The 27,179-nt window shown below is 37.7% G+C and overlaps 1 protein-coding gene across 1 annotated transcript in view; it reads right to left on the minus strand.

The window, feature by feature from the left end:
* The window catches only part of STK17B (serine/threonine kinase 17b), a 32,729-nt gene extending 17,880 nt beyond the window's left edge, over positions 1-14,849 (minus strand). The window contains exons 1-3 of the mRNA XM_081934184.1: positions 14,480-14,849; positions 10,200-10,364; positions 1,115-1,327 (exon numbers count right to left, since the gene is read on the minus strand). Of these exons, the coding sequence (XP_081790310.1) occupies positions 1,115-1,327; positions 10,200-10,321 (335 nt within the window). The 5' untranslated portion in view covers positions 10,322-10,364; positions 14,480-14,849. The remainder of the gene's footprint in view (positions 1-1,114; positions 1,328-10,199; positions 10,365-14,479) is intronic.
* Positions 14,850-27,179: the final 12,330 nt, after the last annotated feature.

A 27,179-nucleotide genomic window follows, 5' to 3' on the forward strand; every position in this document is an offset into this window, starting at 1 on the left:
TAATTGTATTGTTCTTATCTCTGTTCACCATCCATACTTCTGCTGATTAGTTGAATGGCAATAAATATTTGCCAAATAAACAAATAAATCTAGAACAGTGAAATTAAGATTAGGAACACATGTATAGTATTTGAAATACTTTCCAACTACTTCAAACGGTTCTGTTCTAAGTCACATGAACAAGAAGGAAAAGGAAAGGGAGTTGAGACCAGAGGAGTCACTAGCATTCCAAGCCACTGCCCAACTTTGTCTCCCTTGAGGATGCACTGGGACACTTTTTCCTGGATTTATTTTCCCCCTGAAGCTGCTGGATGGGATCTGGCCCATACTCACATTTGATCTCTCTTTTTGTTGCTGTTGACTTTACCTGTCATGAAAAGTTTGGTCCCATTCTGCTCAGTTCTCCAAGAATTGTCTTACAGACAAAGTCACAAGCCCTTTTACATAATTTCTTTCCAATATTTTATTCAGTTGAGAAGGAAAAAAAGGTTAAGAAAGTAGGATTTTTTTTAATGTTTCTCCAATTGTTTCCTTGTAAACTGTTGGTTTAGTCTCTCCAAAAATCAACTTCACACACAATGCTGAACTATAATGTACTGTTTTATATTTTAGCTGAGGAGAATGTTTGAACCATTCATTATGGCTTAACATGGATACCCAGGTCAAGTTATTATCACTGAAATTGGTAAACTCAATCAATATAAGCCACTGATACCTCTTAATCTCTTTCAGGAAAGGACAAATGGGCATAAAACAAACACAAGAACTGCCTAACAAATAACATTTGAATTTGCCTTATTCTTTTAACCCAGAGTTCCTATCATTATGAAACACTTAATTCATGTTTTTTGTAAAATTGTATACTGAAGCAAGAGAACATGCACCACATATTAATTTGTAAATTACAACTGAAACTCAAAATGGAGAACAACAAAGAAATCAAGGATAAGAGTCCCACAGATAGGCAAGTGTCATTTCAACAAAGGACCAAAACCTGAAAAATACAAGGAATCCTCAAATATTGCTTTTCTGATTATGTTCAATCAATATTTTCAACAACTAGCTCATTAAAGGTACTATCATAGACACTGACAGACACAGAATGTATACTTACTATTCCAAAACTAAGATGATTTCATTTGTTGTTTCATAGACTTCATGGAGATTTACGACCCGAGGACTTGGTTTTGTTAGTTCAAGAACAGCAATTTCATGCAAAATGTCTGCTTTACAGTCTTCGCCTCTTCTCCTCTTTTTCAGAAATTTAGCTGCATATTCCTGGCCTGTAGCTTTCGCAATACATTTTCTAACCACACCAAATTTTCCTCTGAAAAAAAAAAAAAACCAGAAGAAATAACTGTGAAGTACTTATCTCCCCAGCCCAAATCAGAAGGACAAAAATATTTTGTAATATATCACCCTTTGTTCTTTACAGATAGGAATATGCTATGTTTTGCATCCATAAGTTTATCTTCTGTAAAGATTTATTTTAAAATATGTGTGCTATACGTGTGGCCTTCCAGATAGTCTTGCAATACAGTCCCAGCCTCCTCACATTGCCTGTAGTGGCTGAAACTGAATGGAGCTGGTATTCCAACATCTGGAGGATCACAGGTCATTCATCCTTGATGCAAAGCCAAAAGCTCTTTCAACAAAATGTTTAGCCATGATCTATATGCAGCTGCTACCATAGCTTCAATTTCCTATCTCTTTGTTTCTAATTCATCATTTCTCTTATCTCAATTCCTTCCAAAATTTAGATCCTAGAAATAAACTACAGTTTATAAAGAATGTGCTCAATTTAACTGAGGTATAAAATGGGGTATAAAGATTATCACTTTAGAACCATATTGCTTTTATATAAAATAATCTTAATGAGTTCTCTATTATTAAAACAGGTTTCAGTAACCCTTTTAAGATTTTAACAATTAAACCAATGTTTGTAATGACATTATTGAACATTAGCCATTAAAATTATGCTAAAACAAATTGAGTGTTAGAACTAATTTTCTGAACACTGAATATAAGAGTGCAAATGTAGTTATCAGATATATTAACATGATATTCAGGACAAAAACATGAAATGATTTTATAGCACTTCAAATATTAATGCTTTACCCTATGTCAGTTTTATATTGGCAAGTATAAATATACAGTCATTGAGCACTTTACACCTCTATGAAAATAATATTAAACTAAACCAATCAAATCTTTACTTCAGTCATTAACCAGAATAAAAACATACAGGCTTTTTTTGAGATCTATGAGAAATGCTACTTTCACCCAAATTCATTTAGAATTCTTTCCCAAGCTTTTCAAACATATAATTTGCTTAAATTCTCCTCAGATTTTTAGTTTGAAGGGGTCTTATATTTTTTTTCAAAACAAAAAAAAACCTCTAGACTAAATTTGTAATAGCTTTGCAACAATAAACTGGCATGACTTTTGAACTGAACGTGAACAGAGTTTTAAAATCCTGATTATATTCCATCAAGCTGTTGTTGACTCTTAACCAACCACATAGATTTTCTCCACGATGACCTTTTTGTAACCTGGTTTTTAAGGTCTACCAGTGGTGCATCCATTGCCACTATAAGTGCTGCTGGTCATTTCTCTTTCTTTCCACCATTCCCAGAATTAGAAAGTTCAAACTTTAGAAAGCTTTCTCCAGAGAGCTGGGTCTTTGTATAAACTAGTATCCAAAGTGAGGTAATCTGAGCCTGATCATTTGTGCCTCAAACAAGATCCCTGGGTTGATTTCTTTGATGATCCATTTCTTTGTTTTCTTGGCTGTCTGTGTTTTTCTTAACATTTTTTTCCAATACCACTTTTCCAAAGCATCAGTACTCTTTCTATCATGTTTCTTCAAGATCCAACTTTTGCTTCCATAGAGTGTTACAGGGAATACAACTGCTTATACAACTCTGATCTTTGTAGACATAGACATATCACAGCATGTTCCAAAGGCTAATCTGTGGCACATTTCAAGATTACTTGTTCCTTTGGTGTTAATGGTTTATCCTAAATGGTTGAAGCTATCCAATACTTTGACATCTTTATTGTCAGTTCTAAGGTTAGTTCTTCCACCTGCTATCATTAGTTTGGTATTCTTTATATTTAATTTCAGTCCCATTTTTCACTGTGCACTTTTATTATATGAGTTTGCAGATCCTTTGATTTTTTTACTATCAGGGTAGCCAAATCCTTGAGCAAATTATATATATTGGCTTTCTATCAATAGTGAAACTTGGCCCAAAACAGATTACATCACTGATGCTTTTGTTTTATCTTTTCTTAATTACCCTTTGTCAAAAAGTAAATGCAGAGAAATTAAAATGACTCCTGAGGAATTCTTATGGCCCACAATTAGGCCATAAGAGGAGTAAACAATTAAAATCAGGAAAGATTTGAAATAGAAGTGTCAAAGACAAATCACATCTTTGGTGGAGACTAAGGACCCCAAATAGTGCTATTGATAAGCATCCTTCATAGATAAAAAGGTAAAGCAAAATTAATGAACTGGGCAAGTTCAAACAACAACTTCCCTGATACAATATAAAAGTACATCTCAAAGTCTCCATAGGAAAAAAAAAATGCTAGTGAAGAAACCATGCCATTTTTCCCCTTACCACTCATTTCACTGTGGAATAAAAAATGTATGCTGCTAAGCTTGTGTTTTTAGAAGAAAACCACATACTGTTTAAAAACCAAGTTGACCTTTCATAAGTAAAGAAAAATGTATTCCCTCAGCCAAGTTAAGAATGCCTGAAAACCAGCATTTTTATTTTAGCACAGAAGTTTATAGGAATGCTCAGAAATACAATACTAAGATTAGACAGGGAACAGAATCAGGAAGTTAAATTTTTTGGAAGATAATTAAATGAAAAGTATATGCTGTGAGCACCAAACTCTTTCTAGCTAACCCACCCATACTTTAAAATATTTTTAAAACCTTACTCCACCTATATTCATAAAGCTTAAGACAATAAAATGCCACCAGAAAACACCTAAAATATATAACTAAAACATTCTTGAAATTAACTTTTACTGGGTAAGCTCTACACTAAGACAGTTGTGAATTAGCTTGGGAAAATGTCCACATTTCAAGGACAGTTACTGAGACTACTCCTCCAAAAGCAATCACTAATTTTAAATTTAGGGTCTGACAAACTGAGGTAATTTTAAAACATCCCATTAATTGGACTGGAGTGTGGAAATGGTAGAATTTATAAATTTTGTATATGTAAAATATATTACCTTAAAAAGAAATTATTTTTGTTCTCTGAAGTTTCTTCCTGATATAAATACACTTCTATTTTGAACTATCGTATTTCAATTAACAAATAAAATGCTTTAATAAAATGCACAAATTTGGGAACAACTTGCAAGTTCATGTTTTTTCTTTCAAAAAAATGCAACAGTTCTCATAGGACTCTATTATAAAACGATTAAAAGAAGAATTTTCCAAGTAAACACCCAAAAGAAACAAAAGATTCCTCATTCTGAGGTCAGCAACTGAATTGTGTACTGAAGTACAAACAGAATAGTTACCAGAAGGAAACATAACTATAAAATCTCACCTATTATTTCATGGTGACTGCTTTTTTACAAATGCAATGTGAGCCAGTGAAATTCAGTAATGTAATAAAGCTTGAATTTTCTTTAAGTAATTATTATTATTGCTTCATTATACATTAAGTGAAATTAGCTCAATAAATTTGCTGGCACTATTACAAAAAGAAGGAACTACTTCATTCTCCTGAAGTCAACCAAACATAACCTATGCATTAGCATTGTGCAATGCTTGTCATTTGATTAAGTAAAAGTGCTTTGAAGAACATGGAAGAAAGTACATATATGTCAGCAAGTATGCGTTCAATTTGCCATCAGCTCCAATTCCATCTAAGGCAGAAGAGAGGTTTTGGTACATAAGGCACTGAAGGTCACACAAAAATTGTGAGCACATTTCAGGAATTTTGCATGGAAGTTATAACCAGAAACATTCCACATTTTTCATAGCTGTTCATGAGGCGTAAGTATATTGTTCATTTTTTGCCTCACCTGCCGACTCCTGATTTCTCTCCCTTTGATATGACACTCATCAGCAGACATCTCTTTTTTTTTTTCATTTTGGATACCTTCAAAATTTATGATATTTCAGACAAAGATTTTGTTTATAAATATACATATCTATCAGGATTGCCAGATGTATTTTCAAGTGACATGGAGATATAACACTCATTCATTTTAGTTGACAGTTTGCACATTAATATTCCACAAGATCTCTCAGTACAAATGAAAGTGACAGACACATAAGCTAGTTAGAAATCTTTAAGTTTTCTTAGTCGTAAACTGAATACTAGTAAGATGGAGTTATTATTTGTCCATCAAGTGTCCTTAGACAGAATGGGACTACTCCTAAAGAAGCAATCTTTTGACCCGGCAGTTCTTCTGGACTTACAGGTCCTGCTAGAAGAGATAGAAACTGTAGCTATGAGGTTTTTTTGCCAGCCTCAGCTGGTGTGCCAGCTGCAACCTCTGCTTACACTGGTTCAAGCACTCATGGCCTCCTGCTTAGATTACCTCAGTGTGCTGGGTATGGGGATGGCTCTGAGCTCCAGCACGAGTCTGAAAACCTGGAAGGCAAAACCTCTGGTCCCGATGACCAACCTAGATTGGATCCTGAAACTATTTAGTATGCATCATTTTAGTGAGATGAGGGGGGAGAGGGGCTTCAGGATCCAATTATCTACAAATAAAAAGAAGCAGGAGGAAGAGGAGGTAGCAACAGGACTAGGGAGGAGGTAGCAAAAGTCAACAAATTTAGAAAAGGTTTACTAGCTTAGTTCCACGGTTTTCCTATCTGACTATTTTCCTTTAGAGTCTCCAAACAAAGCTGAGTGGCTATTTATTTATTTGTTTATTTATTTATTTATTAAATCTGTGTACATAATGCATTTAGGGACAAAAAAAGATTAGCTTCTGGAGCAACTACAGTATATGAACCTTTAACTACTTTAACTATTTAAAAACAAGTGCCTTGTAATCTGTTTTCCTGCACCTTTTCCCCCAAAATGTTTGCATATTTCACATTTGTATTTACTGTCACAATCACCACTGTTCCTGTGAAACCTCAGTAGGAAGTAGAATTTCAATATGTGATTCAGGGAACATCACTTTTAAGTGGATTTAAACAATTCTTCATAGAAGCAATTAGCAAAACAAAAAGACTTGGCATATACACAAAAGAAACTAAATATAATGCAGTTCAGTATAGGAAATTTAGGTAGGTATAAAATCAATATGTTTGTGTGTGTGTGTGTGTGTGTGTTGCATTTGTGCTGATAAATAAATAAAGGGAGACTTTATTTATCAGCACAAATACAACACAAATATAACAAAGGCAACACTAAAAATATGGTTTTCTGCCTGGATGGTCTCCTGCAGTGAGCCGAAAGACAGAAAGGGGGAGCAGTGAGTTCCCTCCCATATTTGGACATACCAGGGGTTGTAACATAAATACATATATACATATACATATACATACACACACATATATTCTACATATTTATTGTAATAAAATTATTAACTATTGACTAACTTAAAATCTAGCACATTCTAACTTTCTTGGCATTGATTATACCTCTTATAGCTAGACATTTTAAAATTTCTCACCTAATGTTCAGGCACACCAACAACCTTTTCATGTTCAAAAGCTGTTTTGCAAACATTTTGATAAAGTAACACACACTCTATAATCTTGCCCCACCTTAGCAAATCTATATTATTCAATTCAACAGCCCCAAGCACGTATATTTTGCAATACTGGCGAATATCAACCACCCCACTGCATGCAAAAAAAGCTGTGTCCAGACCCTCTTCAGAAGGGCCAGGACACACTGCAGCGCCACAACACTAAGAAAAGCAGAAGAGAAATGGCTGCTTGACATCCTTCTCCATAACGGATATCCAAAAACCTTCATATTCCAACACACAGCACCCAAACCACAACATACCATCCAGCCAACCACCACACAAAAACTAATGCTATCATACAGAAAAGGGGTGTTGGAAATGACAGCCAGAATCCTTCAACCCCTAAGAATAGCAATAGTCGACAAAACGACAGTCACACTCTGCCCAGAATTATCCAGAAGGAAAGAAGGAAAGAATATGAAGAATGAAAGAAACAATGTACAAAATCAACTGTAACTATTGCAACCTATGTGGGACAATTAAAAACACTGGCTGGCAGTCAAATGCCACGATCCCAAATCCTTAATCTCTACCCACACTGACACCAAACAGCATCAGTTATATTGGAGCAACAAAAATCATTGGCCATGCTACACCTGCCACACTTGTGAGTTCATCAAAGCTTCGCACTCCACAAGCAACTCCATCAACATATTGATCTACAATCAGCCTACCTCAGAATACAAATCAACTGCACAGCCAACCAGAGACAGCACCCAGCCTCAATCAACCCATGCAACACCCCCACCATTCACCTCCCAATGACCTGACCTTATATAATCTCCCTATCACAAGACTCTCACTGATGACTCACATCTGACCCATCACAAGACCCTCACTTGACACACACTCACACCTGAAGCCCTTATAAACAGAAGAACACGGATACTGACATTCCCTAAACTCCGCTGAAGATGTTACCTAGCCTGGTAACAAAACATTCGGAAACCAACTCACAAGCTTGGAGAATGAACTTTCAACCTCAGTGTATATTTTGATCACAATTTTAAATTAAATATGTTCAATTTTTTTTATTTTCAAAATCATTTTTCTCAAAATGAAATATGTACCACCAAAGACTAGGCCAAAACTGTCTACGTTTTTCCTATTAAGAACAAATAGGATTATTTTTTTGCTATATCTACAGTGCTAATTAAAATTATAAGAACACATTGTTTTATGAATGTTCATTAACACATTCCCAGAATAGAAAGCCCATGCTAATTATTTAGTTTGCAGTAATTGACCTGGAATATTAGGTTGACTTTAAAAATATCCCAAAGCTGTGTTGCTGTACTGTAGTTTCCAGGAGTTCCATTCACCTTACGTATTTTTCAGAGTATAAGATGCACCAGAGTATAAAACGCACCAAGATTTTGAAGAGGCAAATTTTTTAAAAAAATTACACTCTGCAGAACTCCCAAAAATGGGCCCGTTTTTTGTCAAAAAAGGGCATGCATAGCCTTTAAGAGGTTTACAGTGCTGCTGGGGGCTGGGGCAAAATTGAGCAAAAAACGGACAGTTTTTCGCTCATTTCTACCCTCCCTAGCCCCCAGCAACACTCTATAAGCCTCCTAAAGGCTATGCATGGCCATTTCAGTAAAGGGGGCGGGGTTTCGGGAGGCAAAAAAATGCTGTATTCAGTGTATAACACGCACCCAGATTTTCAGTCTCTTTTTTGAGGGAAAAAGGTGTTTTATACTCCGAAAAATACGGTAAATACATTTTTATAGATAGTAAAGAAGGAATCTGTGAATGGTAAAGAATTTTTGAATAAATTTAGAATAGCGGTCCCCAACCCTTGCAGCTTGGTGGCCTAGCTGGGGAGGGGAGGAGGAAGAGAGGAACTGGGATGCATGAGTGGCGGGCCAGCACACATGTGTGCATGTAGCTCGACTTGTGTGAGAGGTAGGCCAGTGTGCATGAATGAGTAGCTCAATTTGGGTAAGTTGAGCTACACACGGGCATGCTGGCCCACCCCTCACGCAGTGTGGTTGCAAATAGACCATGGCCCAGAGGTTGGGGATCCCTGATTTAGCATACAGATAATACTTGATTTATAACCATATGTTTAGCAACTATTTGAAATTATGACAGTGCTGAAAAAAGTGACTTATGACCAGTTCTCACAATTACAACTGTCAGTTTCCCTGTGGTCATGTGATCAAAATTTGAGCACTTGTCAATCGGCATGTATTTAAGATGTTTGCAATGGCGGGGGGGGGGGGGGAGTGTATCATGTGATTGCCATTTGCAACTTTTCTAGCTGGCCTCTGACAAGCAAAGCCAATGGGGGAGACCAGGTTCAGTTAATGAGTGTGTGAATCACTTAAAACCATGGCCAAAATATGAAAACCAGGAGCAACTCACTTAACTACCACCTCACTTAGCAAAAGAACTTCCAGTCCCAATTACGGTTGTAAGTTGAGGACTACATCTATTTCCTAAAATATAAAAATTAAGCTATTAGTTAGGTTCTAACATCACTGAAAACTATACAGGCTTTGTATTTTTCATGAATGTGGCTATTACTACTATGAAGAAATTCTCACAATAGAATTATATGTGTTGATCATTTCTATGAGGAAGGAACAAAGTTCTTGCAATAATGATTTCCTCTTCTCATTTCTCTTCTTGGCAACAGAATAGGCTGTCCCAGACACAGAACATGATTTTTCTTTCATTAGTTCTAGTTTTAAAATTATCTAGTAATTCTAACTGGAAGAAAGCATATTACTACTCTTAAGAGTTTTAAAGTTCATAGGTGGATTCACTAGCTGTTCAATGTTCATGGGAACCTAGGAATAAAGAAGGGTAGCTTTCTAGCTTGCAACAAGCTCTACAAACTCTTGGCAGCTTCAGACTTTTTCCTACTGCTTCCAAAAATCTTCGAAGACCAACATAGTAATCTTTATCTTCTCCCCAAATCCTTAAGCATACTGAAGAAACAAGGTGGCTCATTTTCCTTCCCAATATTGTGGGAAACAGCATCCACACTTAAGAATTATCTGTAATGTAGGCAAATGTAATTATTTTTAATCTGATCGCAGAAAAAAAATATTTCTCATGTCATATTTCATATATTAAAATGCTTTTCTATTGGGCCCCACCTGCAACTTACTTTAACAGAGCAAGATCAATGCTATATCCCAGGTTCAGAAAAACTGTAGTTTTGGAAAAAGCTGAAACTGAAGCTAGGCACACATATAGCAGTTAGCCTGTTCTAAGACAGGAGGCCAAACTGTTGTAGGTGTTTTCAATGGAGATCTAGACCCTCTTGATATAAACAGGACTGAATTTACTCTTTTCTTTATTAACTAGTTTGAATCATCTGAAAAAGGTGCAATAACAAGCTTGTTATTACAGTACATTATGCACTAATACAACAGAAGTTAAAGCAAGATCAATTTGGGAAAAAAAACAACCCTGAGATATATACTTACCTTCCCAATTCCTTGGGTTCAACTTCATAGAAATGGTGAAAAGTATCTGCCTTTATCTGTGTCTGAGGAGATATAAGCAACAAGCCCGGGATGTTTTTGTTTTCTGATTTTCTCCTAGACATACTTAATGCATGGAGTCTCTCCAAGGTCCGTACTGATTTTCACCTGTTTAAAGAAAGTTGTATTTAAATAAAAGTATCTCATAGTCCTCATATGTTTCCATTCTGCCATTAGTTTTTATTTAATTAGTTAAAACTCCTATTGACTAACTTGAAATAAGCTCTTGCCGTTTAACAGTTTTTCAGATCTTAGAAGAAACTATTTTAGTATAAAAAATTCCAACAAATTTATATACATCAATCAAGCTGAATTTTTAAAGGATGTAAATAATAATTCATTTTTAAATAATTAATAAAATTTGAATAATTGATCTAAAGCAAACAAAGTGGCTATAAAACCAAGCAGAACCGACCCAGAATGTGATGTGATAAAAACAAAGCTTTTCTGTTATTTTTACAATTATTTCATGAATGAATTTATGACACTTGGCATTCACAAGATTGAAAGCTGTTTTCCAAACAGAGAATATCTTCTTTGTCTCAACCAAAATTATATGAGTTTTAGCATCAACAAGCAGTTGTCCCTCCAAATCCTGCAAATCTGCTATGGAGGAAAAAGGTTTATCTTTAAAAGGACTGCCAGAGAAAAAGAGCAAAAAGTTTTGTGCCAAGGTTGGAAGAAGGTTGGAATCTCTTCAATCACTGAGAAAAAGGAAAACATCTACAAGAAGCTGGGAAAAAGGCCAGAAAAAGAGCAGAAAAAGCAAGGGGACTTTAGCTTCAGGCATCAGGTCATCCTAAGGAATAGGAAACTAGTTGAGCTAGAAATATTGCATAAGGTTACTTTTTTTTTATTTTAACAGGGTGTGTGTTTAAACGTGATTTACTGTCTCTGGTTATTACTGCCTCTACAAGCTCAATTTTCAAGTATTTTATTCAAATTTACATCAAAGTTACTTTTATATTGGTGGATCTATCATTGTGTGATCTATTCAATGTGGACCTACTGGATTACTGCATGATTATTTTTCATACTGTCTTTTTAACAATTCTATATTTCAACTCCTTTTGACCTGAATGCTTTGCATATAGCTACTTAAAAAGGATTTGTTACATTCCATTTTCTACCCTTCCTTTTTAAAATAAACTAAATGTTATTATATTTATTTTGTCAAGTTGGTCAATCTTCTCACAAAGGTAAAGGGGCCAATTTCCCTAGTAACACCTCTAAGTGTTACAGGGGCAGAAAGGGGCACAACAGTATTTATTTTCATTTTATCATTTTTCCTCATTTACATCTCAATAAAGCAAAAGGGCTATGAAAGTCCTTTTCACTCACACACACAGAGAGTTAGGGGGAAGTGTGTCACACCCCTGAAGGCTAGGTGGAGGCAGCAGTTAGGTAGGCAGGAGGTGGAGCTAGAATATGTAATTCCAGAAGCCCATGGGAGCTGAGATGTAAGACCTTCATCCTTCAGGCTCAAGAACACCAAATTTACAAAAACATTAAACTGGGAAGCTTTAAAATTATAATGAACTTTTCCATATCTCTGTCATAGATACTTCAAAGAATTTGGCCATTATGGAAAAAAGTCATTGAAAAAGTCATACAGCATGTTAAAACTGTGTGTTTTTCTAGTTAAATATGACAAATCATATAAATCACCAGCCAAATTATTTGTGACATCACAACATTTTAATTTTAGATTTAAATTTCTAGAAAAACCATGGGGAGGAAAGATGTTCCTCAATATATTGTTCATCTTGTAGTCTCAAGCAGTCTGAAATAATTAGTGTGAAAGTTTTATTATAACAAGAATTACTGCATAGATAGATAGATAGATAGATAGATAGATAGATAGATAGATAGATGATAGATAGATAGATAGATAGATAGATAGATAGATAGATAGATAGATAGATACATACATACATAGTTCTTGCCAAAGAAATCTATTGTGGCTTCCATACTGAAGTGTTGCTTTAGTAAGTTCTCATTATCTTTAAGATAGATGGGACCAAAATATGTGTATCATTTTTCTCCAAAAAAAAAAAAAACCCCGCTGAAACAATTCTGCAGTATAATTGCCAAGATAGTTAGGTCTTACAATTAGCACTACTAGTTATTAGCAACATTATTACATTAATTCATAATTATATAACACAGTAGACAACAGGAGTAACATCAAATTATTTAAAATTTGTAATCCTAATAGAGTAGGAGGAGTTTAAAATGGATCTCTCAAATTATTGTGAGCTACTCTAATTCAAGAATAAATGAGCGGCTGCTCTCTTACAAAGGATTTCTGTACACATTGCACATGTTTTCTATCATTACAGATAATGCAGTAAATCATTTTTTGGAAATTACATACTCTGATCAAGATAACACTTTCTCTTAATGCCAAGCAACTGAAAAAGGGTTGGGGTCATTCAGAGGTAAATGTTCCCCAAACTTCTCAGAATTCCATTTCATTACTTCTTTCAAAAGGTGAGCCCTAAAACTCTTAGCCCAAATTTAATTTTTAGAGACAACTAATTTTCAAGCTAAGCCAAAACATATTAAGTCACAATCAAGCTCAACTAACTTCAAAAGGCAATGTTCTCCAGTTAGCTTGCTTGGAATGACACAGATTCTAAATAGTTCAAATCTGATGAATTTACAAATATTTCCCCATATCTCAAAGTATTATCTACAAACTAACATTTCCACAATTTTAAAAAATTGAAATTGTGATTGGAACACATAAAACATCCATTGCTTCCCAATGACCTGCACAGAAACATATTACATTTAACAAAATGTTAAAGTGAACATTTCAACTCATTAGATGATTGAGAACTGAGAATTCATTTGAAGGATAGCATGGAAGCTATATGGTTTGACTTTCATTGTAAAAGTTCATGTATGCTTTGTATTGAGCTTTGTTAGGATATAAAATCATTTATTCGAGGTTTGAAATATAACTTTAGCATGAAACAGAGCCAAGAAATGGCAAAAATAAACCTAAAATTTCATGTTTGTAATGTTAACTATACATTCTGTGAATGATTTTACAAGCACCTGTTTAAAAAAATTGAAGCATCATAAATAACTATTTAAAAGGCAACAATTCACAGAAGTCTGCCACTAAACTTTCTCATCAACGCTGCTTCAGCTGTGGTGGGGTACTTAACAAAGATCCTCTTAATACTTGCTACTTTTTCCCACCTTCTATCATTTGCCCTCCCCTTCTAGTGAAAAATGTTGGTTTATCTTTTTCTTGTAATAACAAGAAAAGAACTGACAATGAAGGAATGCTCGTTCAACAGGTGCTCCCAAACAATAGCCCTGAAAGAGGTGCCTCAAAGTGTGGTGGCTACATGGAGATTTTTCTAATTCAGACAAGGTTGAGCTTCTCAGTATAAATTATACAGAGCACGGAAATATAAAAGTACCCTTGGATAAGCTCTAAAATCCCAAAGACTGTATGCTGTGGAGAATCTCCTTGAAATGCTATTCCAGGCTAATGCAGTTATTGTCTAAACTACTTTAAGTGAATAGGACTATCAATCTTTAAATTAACTCTTAAGCAAATTTTGAATTATGGGAAGAAACGTTTCACATCTGTCATGTGGAGACTGAGCTAACTGCACAGTGCAAAGAGAAGGGGAAGACAGGAAGCCAAACGTGTTGGACCACAATTATGATTATCTCCGGCCAGTGTTGCCACTGATCTTGACGACTGCAAAAGACGGGGCAGATCAACTCCAAGGTTGTGTTGCAACACGTGCAAGCTAAACTCCCAGAGTTTTAGACAAATGGGAAAAGAAACACCAACTGGCACCTTACAGAAGACCTACCCAAACCAACGACGTCCTAAAAACAACTTTCCTGTCCGGGGCTCCTAACAAAGCAGAAGGCGGTTGCTTCCAACTCCAAGACCAGTCACCACTAGTCACCACTTCTCTTTGGGCGAGTGACACATCCGTACACACCATTTTTTAAAAAATTATTATTCATCGAGGTCGCTCGCAGGCCAGCGCTTCCTCCCATAATTGACTTCGAGAAAAATCATTTTGTGGGCTTCTATGGCGTGAGACCCAAGACACGAGACCCCTTGAAACAAGGGGAAGGGGACACCCGCCCACCCGCCCCGTTCAAGTCACGACCCGCTCTTACAAATACGAAATGGAGAGGAAAATAAAAGCTCTCCCGAGAACCCAGAAAGTACACCGTACCGCACTCGAGCCAGCATTCAGGGATTGTCTTTGCTTGCAAATCCGGCCAGCTTGCTGTCTCCGCTTCCTTCCACAGCCTCGGGTTTCTCCTCCGGAGGAGCGCAACAGTCGCGCGCAACCCGCATCCGCGAGACAGCCTCCAACTCGGCGCACGAGGTGTTCCGCAGGTCCTCTTCCTCGGCGGTGGCGGCCTTAGCGCGCTCGCTCGCTCCCGCCCGGCCCCGAGCTCGCTCCCGTCACCTCCACGGTTGGCGTTTGAAAAGCGCAAAGCCGGTTTCTGAGGAGAGGGGGCTGTTCCAGCGCCGGTGCCGCCTCCGGATCGCTCCCGAACCAATGAAAACCGGGTTATTCGACTCAGCCGGCTCCCCCCCCCCCTGTTCTTAGGTCGCGTCTTCCTTTGAGTGGCAAAAGTGCGTGCAAATCGGTTGCCCGAATGCCGCGAATGGGCGGGGCGGAAATAAGGGGCGGGGCGAAGAGGGGAGGTACGTAATGGTTTTCTCGAGCGAAGTCGGTTAGTCTTGGATAGGCGAGGTCGTTGAGGTAAAGGTGGCCTTGTTGTTCAGATCTAAATGAGACGTCGGCTCTTTTTCTCCGTGCTCGGAGGCACGCCTGCCATCCTCCGAGTCAGGCACACTCTTGAGATTGAAACTAAGTTTAGGAGCAGAGTCGAATACGTATGGCATGTCCTGGGTGAAAATAAAAATGACACCCTTGACAGCTATGAAACTAGTAGCGCAAGGCAATTCTTGCCTTCCATAAATCATCGTTAACAGCTATTATCCTCATGGCATCCACTGCGGAGGTGGGATCACCTGCCAGGCAAAGGCCGCTTGTGAAAGGCCTCCAACAGCAAATTAAAGTAATAGGTAATGAAGGAAGCAAAATGGGAAGTTGAATATAAGGAACCGTAAGACTTCTCGCCGCCATTTCACTTGTTTATCGCGTTTAAGCCGACGAAGGGGACATTCCTGAAGAGGAATGGAGGACAAAGGGAATAAATAAATAGATGAGAAGACCGTGTCAGAAAATTGCAAGGCGTCCAAAAGAAAGAGCAAACATTGTCCCTCTGACATTTCTACAACACTCCATGGGACTGAATTACCCATTCTGCCATATGCAAGGACAGGAGAGAGCATTGCCTCTAAGAGTATAAGAGTAACTTATTTTAAAAAATAAATTTAAAGTAACCAATTATGAGTAACCATTTTTTTAAAAAAATGATCTTTGAAGAAATGAGATGGGATGTAGGAAATCTGCAGCTAAAGGAAACCTGCATATTAAAGCGGATGTGGCTGTGGTCTGCATATGACGCGCACTCTAAACCATCCACATCTCTTTTTAGCCATTTTATTCTTTTTTCTACATTCACCCTGTAATCCAGGTTCATAGAAGGGCTTCGACAAGTTCTACAGCTGTTAAGTGATTTTACATACATGCCATGCACAGATAGACCTCATGAAAAGGATACAGACAAAATCCTATGCCCCCATTCTACCTGCTAATCAAACAGGATGGTCATCTGTGTTTTGAAAGAAGAAAAATACTTCAGTAGAACTAGTTAACAGCACCCACCATCTCTGAAAATCAAGTAGCTCTAAAAAAAAAGTATTTGTTTTAAAATTGAAAAATATCTCTACCTGTTTTTTTTTTAAGTTTGTAGAGGCTACCTTATTAATTTTCAATAGTCTAGTTTTGCTTCTAAACTAATGAACATTCAGTTATCCAAATACAATTTTCAAACTTATCCTAATGTTGTAACAAAAGTATTCCAAATTGGGGCTTATGGTTTATGAGTTTCTTTATATAAAACATCTCATACATTTCAGTCAAAAAGGCTCCTAGTATGTCTGACAGATAAATAACATCAGCAAGAGACTTCTATCATCAGGCCTTAGACCAAAAATAAAGTAAAAATATCCCAAAACCAATTCTGAAGACAACAAATACTTGTAAATAGCCCAAACGCTTTTAAATTATATTTGGAGAAAATTCAATACCAAAAACAGTTGACTTCATAACGCCTGATGTTAACTTTGATTCTGTGAGTCAAATTCTATTACTTCTCTGTGAGTCAAATTCTATTACTTCTTTTCCATCTCTCTTTGAGCTACTTTGAACTTTTATCCTTTTTGATATATTACTATGAAAATTGTTTGTATTGCCAACTATAGACTTTCCTATGGAAAATTCTGTCCTGATTTAAATAGATTCAGAGAAGAAAGGACAGAAAACTGACATAACAACTGCAGAAAACTGACATAAAAAGCTATAGTGCCCTATTTTCCATCACTCCACCCACTCAGTGCTCCATATTTATATATCTTCATTACAGCAAAAGACTAGGATCAACCTTCTTCACAGCCTAGAAACAAGCTACAGGCTGTAGAATCTCAGGCTTCTGTCCATGCTTGGCAAGGAACTTGGTGTGGTACCCAAAGGCTACTTCCAAAGAGCCCACTACGTTTTGTGAAGTGAAGAACTTTTGTCCATTGCTTACAGATGAATGCTTACACATCAGTACCACCCATGGCTAGATAACGTAACACTATGGTTAAGTCATTATCCAGCTGCAGTGTTTTGAAATTCTTCAGCTTCACAAATTCTTCAGAAGACTCCAGAGTTGACTGAGGAGTCAGTGCCAGTGACCAAGTAGTAGCCAGTCTCAGATAAGGGAATTCTAGTAATGGGACCAGAGTGTCCAGGGACATTTGTTACATTAGTCTGTTCCTTTGAGTCCCAAATCTTAATCAGGGAGTCCATCATTCCTGTCTCCAAAATAATCTCTTTAGAACAGCACAGAAAATAGCACAGCAATCAGTTTCACCTTGGTGAGAATATGGCCAGAGAAATGACAGAGAAAGCCCAATACTGGTCATCAGAAGAACTCAGAAGATTATTGCCAGTTGCATGAAGATTCAGTCATATAACAGCACTTTCATAGGCTCGCACACCCAATACAGAAACAAGCAAATTATTTGTACTTTTCATTAAAAGTGTTAACTTTAAAATATTTCTGCATTAGAAAAATAATTGACAGATTGCATGTGTCTGAATTTAATATTTTAGGGTTGCCAATTAACATTGAAATGTACAAATTTTACAGTGCAATTAATGACATGATTAAAAATAATTAAGCCAAAAACAATATATATAAATACGTATAGAACTGTGTATAAAAGTATGTAAATATAGAAGCAGAATATTATAAACATGTATAGATAAGATGATATAACAAGGTACAAATGTTAACATAATGACTGTAATATATGGTGAAAAGAGAAAAACATGTATAAATAAGACGATATGACAATGTACAAAATGTTGACATAACGATTGTAACATATGACGAAAAGAGAAAAACAACAAAAAATTACTAGGCAAAAAAAAAATGACATGATTAGTTAAAAATAAAACTTATCTTGTTCACTAAGGTTTATTTCCAGGAAATAACTCATAGAATTACTGGCTTGATTAATAACATTTACATGTAAATAGTTTTGAATGATGTGTTTTTATTCAGAATGTTCACATGTTTATATGAAATAAAAATGGAAGTGCATCCTCTAGGATAGAATCTGCCACATTTACATTTAAAATAAAATTAGAAGTACATTTCAATTCTTTAAAAGGTTGAAATCAATTAATCTAGATAATTAGTAGACCAAACTACTGGAGGCCTAGTTATTTTATTTAAATTATTTTAAGTGTACCATAATTAGGACCATATCCACCCTTGCATTTTATACACCTCTACATAGCTTGAAATTCTAGCTGTACAAAAATAGGTCAGTAAAATTATTAATTGGATTCTGTATTCCGATGCCCTATAAACACTATTTTTCCATCTAGTCTGGATACAGGACCTATTCAGCCCATTCGTTTTTATCTTTAAAGCTGTAACTAAAAAATTGGTTCTATCCCCACTTGCTTGATGTACCTTAACATTTTCAGAAGCCTTTTTTAGAGCAGCATCTTTCAAAGAAACTTCAACAGCAACTTCTTATAGTAGTGATGCTCTGAAAACCTTGGCTGATACTTATTCTTTTTGCAGTGTAAGATAAAATTATTTAGGCAGCTGTTCAAATGTCACTTAAGATTTTCAGCTTGTTTATATAACATGTTCTATGTTTTCTTTCTTTGTTAACTGTCCAGAGGAAATGGTTATTGGTTGACATCAGTTTTTAATATGTTTTATACATATTAAAATCTTTAGCAGATCTTGAACTAAATTCAGCATTATGTAATAAGCACATAGGAAGAAGTATTTGTGGCATCTTTATGATTACAGAAACCATCATATTGTACACTGCAATTCTATCTTAAATGACCTTCACTTTAAATTCTCTTCATGGCAAATATGTTTTTCACTATCTCTGTCTAGAATCTTCGGTTGGATCTACCCACTGAGTTAGTTACACATTTCTGACAAGGTGAACCTACGCACCTGTTTAATTGTAATTATAATTCCATGTCATTTTGCCAAACAAAGCAAAAGAACTTCAAGGCCTATAAGAGCTTCACCAGATTAGGATTCGGAATACGTTCAGAACAGAATGAAAAGAAAAGCGTTCCTAGAATACCAAATATACAAGATGAAAATTAAAAGATGGCCGCAATTAAGATGCTTTGCGTTCTTATGAGATATAGTTTCAGAATGCAGGCAGACAGCAGCTATGTACCTCTTTGGTATACTATGTCTCCTCTATAGAGCCTTTTGGAGCCAGAAATGTTCCTTGTTTGATCTTCTAAAAGCCAAATATACCAAGAAGTTGAGAGCCCAGGCAATTTTAATTGGAATCTCAAAGACTTCAAGATTAAAATGAGAGGAAGATGGAACTGATACAATAGAAAGATAAGGGTTATGGCTAACCAAGATCATAAATCTTCATGTGATATATGCTATTACTTACCACAATTTCACACAATTGTTGAATATTTATTATAACAATTTTTCCTTTCTATTCTATTGTAAGTCTTCATACACTCTATTAGTTCAGTACAGTGGTATTTACATAACTTTAAGAACTGAAAATAGAAAAGATAATAAGATACTCTTATCAAAATGATATACAATTTAGGATATCAATATTACAACCATTAAAATTACATAGTTTTTAAATTCAAACTTCAGTATAATATTGTAATATTTTTGTGCTCCCTCAATCATAAGTTTTGAACCAAAAACAGCCTTCCCTGTGATTGATAGAAAAATTATAATTCTATATTATTTTCACATAGCATATGATGGCATTTCTGTTATACCTATTGACTTGATGTAAATAAGATTTCGGTTGGTTCAGCAGGAAAGTAGTATAGCTCTGTGTGAAAATGATGGTTGGTAGACAAAGAGCTCCAAATTAAGCCTCCAGCATTTATTCTTTGCGGTATACATATGTGAACTCATGTATACAGAGCCAAGCCAGGATATTTTGATAACTGAAATGAAAAATGCACTCACAGTAAATGCTATACATGACTTTTTAACAATTTCTTCTCATAACCATCACTACTTATTCCCAGAGATGCTTTCTGAAGTCCTGTTTGCTAAACTTTGATTTGTTCTTTATCATGTGTTGACTGGTCAATTGGTAGGTACTTTGATCTTACATATAGAGGTAGGCTTGGGGAAGTTTTAAAATAAATTCATATTTAAATAGTGAAAGATTGCCCTCCATATGCATGAAAAAAAATGTCCCAAACTTTTCTGTTATCCCATAGCATGTTTACAGGATTTTTTTTCCATTTTGTTTATGGTCTTAACATTTGTTTGTCAAATTTATATAGCTGCCCATCTCACTAAAGTGACTCTGGGCGGCACACAATAAAACAGAACAATTAAAAATAAAAGTTTAAATTAAGCCATCTAAACATAATTATTAAACAATTAGAACATAAAAATAAGTAAAACCATTGGAGAGTGCCTTCAAGATCTTACATAAGATTCAGTATAAATATTTTGTGGGCTCCCACTTCCATGAATCTCCAAATCTGCTGATAAAACCACAAAACTACATAATAAGAGCTCTCTGTAACTTGTCAGTGGTTCAATACGCACACACATACATACACAGCAACAACAATACACTGAAGTAGTAAAAAGACACTGTTCTTGTTTAAATTATGAAGCACACAAAGTGCAAACTAAATATGTTCATATATTCATCAGTACTTTTAGAAAAGATATATACCAGAATGGCAGCTGATCGTTTTTTCTATCTAGTTGTTTTGTCATCTTTAAACTTAATATGCCTAGTTTGCATATCAAGCTAATCTAAGAGCCACACTCATTCTCTTTAAAAAGCCTAAGAACAGCCATACTGATTCAAAGAAAAAGACCATCTAGTCCAGCATTTGGTTCCCATAGTGACCATCCAGACATGCAACAGGATATGCATTCATTCATTTACATGCTGAAGAAGCAGCAGGAAAGCTCCACGGAGTCTCACTACTGGAACAGAGGCAGCCATGGCTAATGAGTCTCTACAAATACCCCTCCAGTATTTTTGTCCTAAGTGAATGCTGCAACTTCTTTAACATTAGATCCTAGCTGCTGGAGGGCTAGAAGTAGCTGATCCATTTCTTCATTTGGGGACATTTTGTTTTCCAGCCAGGGATGCTGTACACATTCTGCAGATAGACCTGAACTAACAAAAGCATGATTGATATACTATTATTGCCAGTAATAGGTTGTTGACTGCATATCTATCAAATGTCTTCATTCCGCCATTGATTACACAAGGAATCGCCCATAATTGTCCTTAGACATCTCACCTGATGCCCAGTTTTTGTATGTCCTGAGCAAGTAGTGTCCATGATATGATTCACTGCAATGAATACTCAGAGCTTCATTTTTGGACTGATGTTTTTCTTTTTAAGACATGCTACCTCTTTAGCTGGTAAAGGCTACTTGATCACTGCCAGTTTGTTCAATAGTATGAATAGATGTCCGCAAAATATCCATACTGTATTGTATGTAAGATCTTGATGCAAAGATCAAGGAGGATGGGTATTTAACTCATCCAGCTACTCAGTTGACTTATTAAGGACCAGGTTAATTTGTGCTCCATCAGACATAGCCTTGATCATTTTTGCACCACTACAGGCCCTTCTGTCTTAAATATCTCCATCATAATTTGATCATGTTATGCAGCTATTTTAGGTTGTTTAACAACTGAAGCAATCTTAAAGGGTCACACAGGAACATCTAATGTTGATCCAGTACTGTGGATGGATCACAATTTAAATGTACAATAAAGTCCTGTTTCCAGCATTGTAACACTCCGCTGTCATTTTAGCAATTTGCCATGATACAGTGATGGATGGTCCTATTGAGATGCCTATGCTTGATAGTACTTTCATAGTTGAAATGTGTGTCCATTGGTTACCATGCATAACTGTGGTCTCCATCGTTGCAGCTGTGCTATTCCCCAAAGGTCTCATTTCCACTTTTCATCTTTTTGCAGATTTATTTTGTCAGTTCTTTTTTTGTTGCATTTGCAAGCTTAGCCATCCATCTTTTATCAAATCAATGCTGTCATCCCTCATTTATGTGTGGCGCCATCTTTTCTCTCTGTAAGTGCAAATAGTTTTTGTCACCACATTAATGGGGTTTCTGATTTCAGACTGCTGCTCTTCTATATTTTTACTTGACTTCTTCCTATCAAGTCACAATTTATCAATCTATGCCAGGGGTGTCAAACTCAAGGCCCGGGACCCGGATCTGTCCGGTACTTAGATCTGGCCCATGGGCCACCCTGGAAATAGTGAAGGACTGGGCTGCAGTGCTCCTAACAGTGAAAATGGAGCTCTGGAGGGCCGTGTGAGCCTCGTTTTCACTGGCAGAGGGTTGTAGGAAGCCGTTGCAGCCGAAAACAGAGCTTGGGAGCCCATTTTTGCTGGCAGAGGGCTCAGACCACTACCGGAGCCCCTGAAACAAGTGATGTGAAGCTGGCCATTCCCACCCTGGCCATGCCCACCCCACCCCCTGGAAATCAAACACAACCCTGATGCGGCCCTCAATGAAATTAAGTTTGACACCACTGATCTATGAGCTTAGATTACTTGCCAAGATTAAGAGGCCTTTTTCGAGGGCTTCATTTATAAAAGATCAATTGTTGCCATCCCCTAAATGATATAAAATTTATTAATACATAACCATGGCAATATATTGGCAGATACCCCAGCATTGATGGAAAGCGTACAATTGGATCTTCGGTTGAAGCCTTGACAGCAAGCAGAATGTTACGCAGGTTTGATTTGCTGGATGCCAATAAAATTTTTGCAACAATGAAGAATACTGTTTAACTCCACTCTTTAACTCCATTCAGAACATCTTAAGTGCCACTCAAGTGGGGAAATTCATGCAATCAAATTGTTGAAATATGACACACAGCTGTTTAAAGTGAGTTGTGATTGCTTAGATCTGGTAAGTAGATTTATGAGAGAGATTGAGGGAGGGAGGGGGAGAGAGAGAGAGAGGCATCTGCTACATTTTAAATAAGAAAAATGGTTGAAATATCATAATGACAGTATCAGCTTCTACTAGGTCTGCTTAGGCTCCTGTCTAATTCTTAAGGCAGATTTTGATGGACTCAAGAAAAAAAAACTGCTCATAAGACATCCAAAACAGTGATGGGGAAGGAGAGTTTACATAGGTGGAGGTGCTAAATGTTGGACAGAATTGCTGGTAACCTGGTTTTGTGCCTGCATATCCCTATTTGTCTCTGAGTACAATAGTCCTCAATAAACAGCCATAATGAAACCTGCCCATTATGGTCGGTAGTTATGATGGCTATTAAGTGAAACGCTCATGTGATTGTCTCACAACCACCCATCCCTGTTTGTCCCATTTAAAGGAACTCATAAGCCATTAAGTGCTGCATGAGATGCCTCATGAGGGAGGCCTTGGGAGCCTAGCAGCATAGGCCTCCTCCATCCCCTGAGGCACTCCATGCTTGACTTCCCACCCCCCAGGATCCCTGTAGGCCTTGGGCTTGCTTCCCATCCCACCAGGCCCCACACCAGTGGTGGGTTCCTGCTGGATCGCACCGGATCGCGCGCGCTCCCTTTCAGCGCTCCACCTGGCTTGCGCGCTCCCTTTCAGCGCTCCACCTGGCTCTCGCGCTCCCTTCCGGCGCTGAAACCGGAAGTACAGTCTTGCCCCGCCCCTGGCGAAGCAACGACGCCTGCCTGCGCTCCACCAGCTCGGCTGGGAACGGAGATGTTTCCTCAGCGGAGCGGCGCTCCGCTCCGCTGAGGAAACATCTCCGTTCCCAGCCGAGCTGGTGGAGCACAGACAGGCGTCGTTGCTTCGCCAGGGCCGGGCAAAACTGTACTTCCGGTTTCAGCGCCGGAAGGGAGCGCGAGAGCCAGGTGGAGCGCTGAAAGGGAGCGCGCAAGCCAGGTGGAGCGCTGAAAGGGAGCGCGCAAGCCAGGTGGAGCGCTGAAAGGGAGCGCGCAAGCCAGGTGGAGCGCTGAAAGGGAGCGCGCAAGCCAGGTGGAGCGCTGAAAGGGAGCGCGCGCGATCCGGTGCGATCCGGGAGGAACCCACCACTGCCCCACACCCTCCTCATCCCCTCACCCCCATCGTGCACTAACATTTAGAAGATCGCTGGCACTCGGGTTAGAGAAGTGTTGGCCAAATGGCAGGCTGCTCCATTCCTGGGCTGCATGGTGCAATCCTGGAAGCAGCAACTATTTTCAGTATGGTCACAATTCCATGTGGCTGCTTGCAGGATTGTGCCATATGGCCCAGGAATGGAGCAATCTGCCCTCCTTCCCTAACTCAAGTTCCAGAGGTCTTCTAAAGATGAGGAGGGTATGGGGTGAAAAGTAGGCCTAAGGCCTGTGGGGATCCAGTTGAGTGGAAGGGGAGATTAGGTGAGAGTTGCTGCAGTGCCCCTGTGGTCAGTTGTAAGGGTGAATGGACTGCAGGGATGCTGCAGTGCCTATAATTTCAGAACCAGGTTGTGACTAGCTTTTAAGGGTCTTCCTCAACTTTGAACCATGACTGAGTGATAAGTCAAGGACTATTTGTATCAGGATGGATCCATTTGCTTTAAGATTGGTGGAATACTATGGGGAGAAAAATGATGAAAGTGGGGATTTGGTAGCACAAGTATCAGTCCCTTGCTACTCCCTCTTGACCCTGAATTTTTCCCAATAGCTCCTTCCTGCAGGGAGCCAAGTCCTATAGCCACTCCTTAGTTAGCAGCCATCTTGTTTGATGACCATTTGCAAATATAATGGTAAGTTTTTAAAAAATCATTCTGACCAATATATGCATTTGCAAATGGATTTTGTGTGTCTGACAACACCTGTACATTGGACTGAGAGTAACACTGGCACAACTGTAAAGAATGAGAGGGTAGCAGCCAGTGAACTTTGCAGCACCTGTTTTTCTATCATGTATTCACTTAGTGGCCATTTTACTTTCAATTAAAGGACTGGATTGTGGTCATTAAATGAGAGAGTGTATTTGATCCATCCATCCCAGGGACTGGGCGGACCCACTATGGTTTCAGGAGAAATTTAGGGGTTTCCTAAACCTCTGATATGCAGTTGGCTGAGGTCCTTGGAATGAGACTGTGGAAGGGGCTTGGATCAGATCAGACCTGTGCAGACTCCGGTATGCAGATTTCCTTGAGCACCATTTCTTAAATGTTTTGCTCTCAACACCTCTTCTCACTCTTAAACATTACAGGGGACCCCAAAAGAGCTTTTGTTTTTGTAGGTTATATTTATTAATATTTACTGTACTAAAGTTACATTGATGCATTTATAGAATATTTATTGAGTTAGATATCAACAAACACAAAATATTTCTTGTGAAAAGTATATTTTAACGAATAAAAATGAGAAGAATGACATTGTTACAAATTTTTGCAAAAATCTTCAGTATCTAGCACAGATTCCTTGAGAGGGTCTTAGAGCACCCTTTCAGAAACACTGTCCTAATATATTATGGCTTGCCAGGGAATTCCGAGGGATGAGGCGAAACAAGAGAACCTAGAATGCCTCTGGAGGAAATGAAATTTGCTGAGCACAGGTAATGAAGAATCTTCATTATTCAACTTGTGGCTGATGGAAACCTACCTCTCTTATGCTGTCTGCAAAGACTGGCTAATAGTCCTGTTTTAGGTAACCAAGTCTCTTCTGGGTATGGAGAAGCTGGGAGATCACATGCAGGGCCACTGTGAGGAATTATTGTTAGTATCTGTTAAACAAAGTCCTTCAACTTCTCTCAGAGTTGGACTTTGGCTGGGCAGGTCCTTTGGAAGAAAGTCCTTTCTTTTCATCCTCTCTCCTACAGTTGGATCCATAACAGGCGTTTTCTTGGTAGTTAGAATATTGTTGATTACATCCAATGGAATAACATGCTGAGCTTCTTCTCTGGACCTCTTGCAGGCATAAGCGTTCTCCTTTGACCTTGTTCCAGGAATATGCCCTGGAGATGTATGTAATGATGTAGTATACTTATAAAAGAAGCCAGTTTGGTGTAGTGGTTAAGTGGCATCAGGCTAGAATAGGAGACATTGTGAGTTCTAGTCTTGTCTTAGGCAGAAAGCCACCTGGATGACCTTGGGCAGTCATTTTTGTCATAGTTTTAGGTCTTTGGGGGGGGGAGATGTCCCTTTCAGCTCTCTTATTTTACTAAAAAAAAAACACTTGCAAAGAAAATTTCAGGCAGTCTCCAACAAATGGACATAGCTGAACCAAAGGGGAAAAATATTAAAAAGCAAGCAAAGAAAACTGTAATGGGTTCTTTTTTTAAACCACACCCAATTGAACTGATCTCTACTCAATAGAGATACAAAAGCACTGGACTTAGGAAAGGTGGTTTCGGCTTGAAGAGATGTTTTATTTTGTAAAAGCAAACATATAAACATGTTATGTGAGTGTTTCCTATACAGTGCTCTATTCATTTGCTACCTGTGTGCTATTACTATGACAATTACTATATACTATTATTCTTCAATTACTGTATTATGACAGTATTTATATTACATAGTCTTACTATTCAATATAAAGGTAACGGTAAAGATTCCCTTTGCACATATGTCCTAGTCGTTCCTGACTTACGGGGCGGTGCTCATCTCTGTTTCAAAGCCGAAGAGCCAGCACTGTCTGAAAATGTCTCTGTAGTCATGTAGCTGTCGTGACTAAATGCCAAAGGCGCATGGAACACTTACCTTCCACCAAAGGTGGTTCCTATTTTTCTACTTGCATTTTTACTTGCTTTCGAACTGCTAGGTTGGCAGAAACTGGGACAAGTAATGGGAGCTCACTCCATTATGCGGTGCTAGGGATTCAAACCACTGAACTGATTGACAAGTTTAGCGTCTTAGCTACTGAACCACCACGTATACTCTATTACTATTACCTGCTTTTCTATTACAATTTCCTATATAATGTACTCTATAACATTGCTAGTATGCATCATGTCTTTCTAAAGCTGTCTTAAGTTCCGTCTCTCTGAGATTTTTTTTTCTTGTCTACCAATATGTAGATCTCTTGCACTATTTTTATACTGTGCTTTGTCTTACTGGGCTGCTAGATTTCTTTTCCTCTCTTTTGTATGGTCGACTGCTGAAGGGAAAAGATCTCCTTTTGATTGGACTGAGCTCTCTGCTGGTGGTTACAGAGTTCCAGAATGGGCGTCTCCTCCCTTCTCTTTCCCTCTTCTTCCACACTTGTGTCA

This window comes from Natrix helvetica, assembly GCF_964273705.1.
Source record: "Natrix helvetica genome assembly, chromosome: 1".
Lineage (NCBI taxonomy): Eukaryota > Metazoa > Chordata > Lepidosauria > Squamata > Natricidae > Natrix > Natrix helvetica.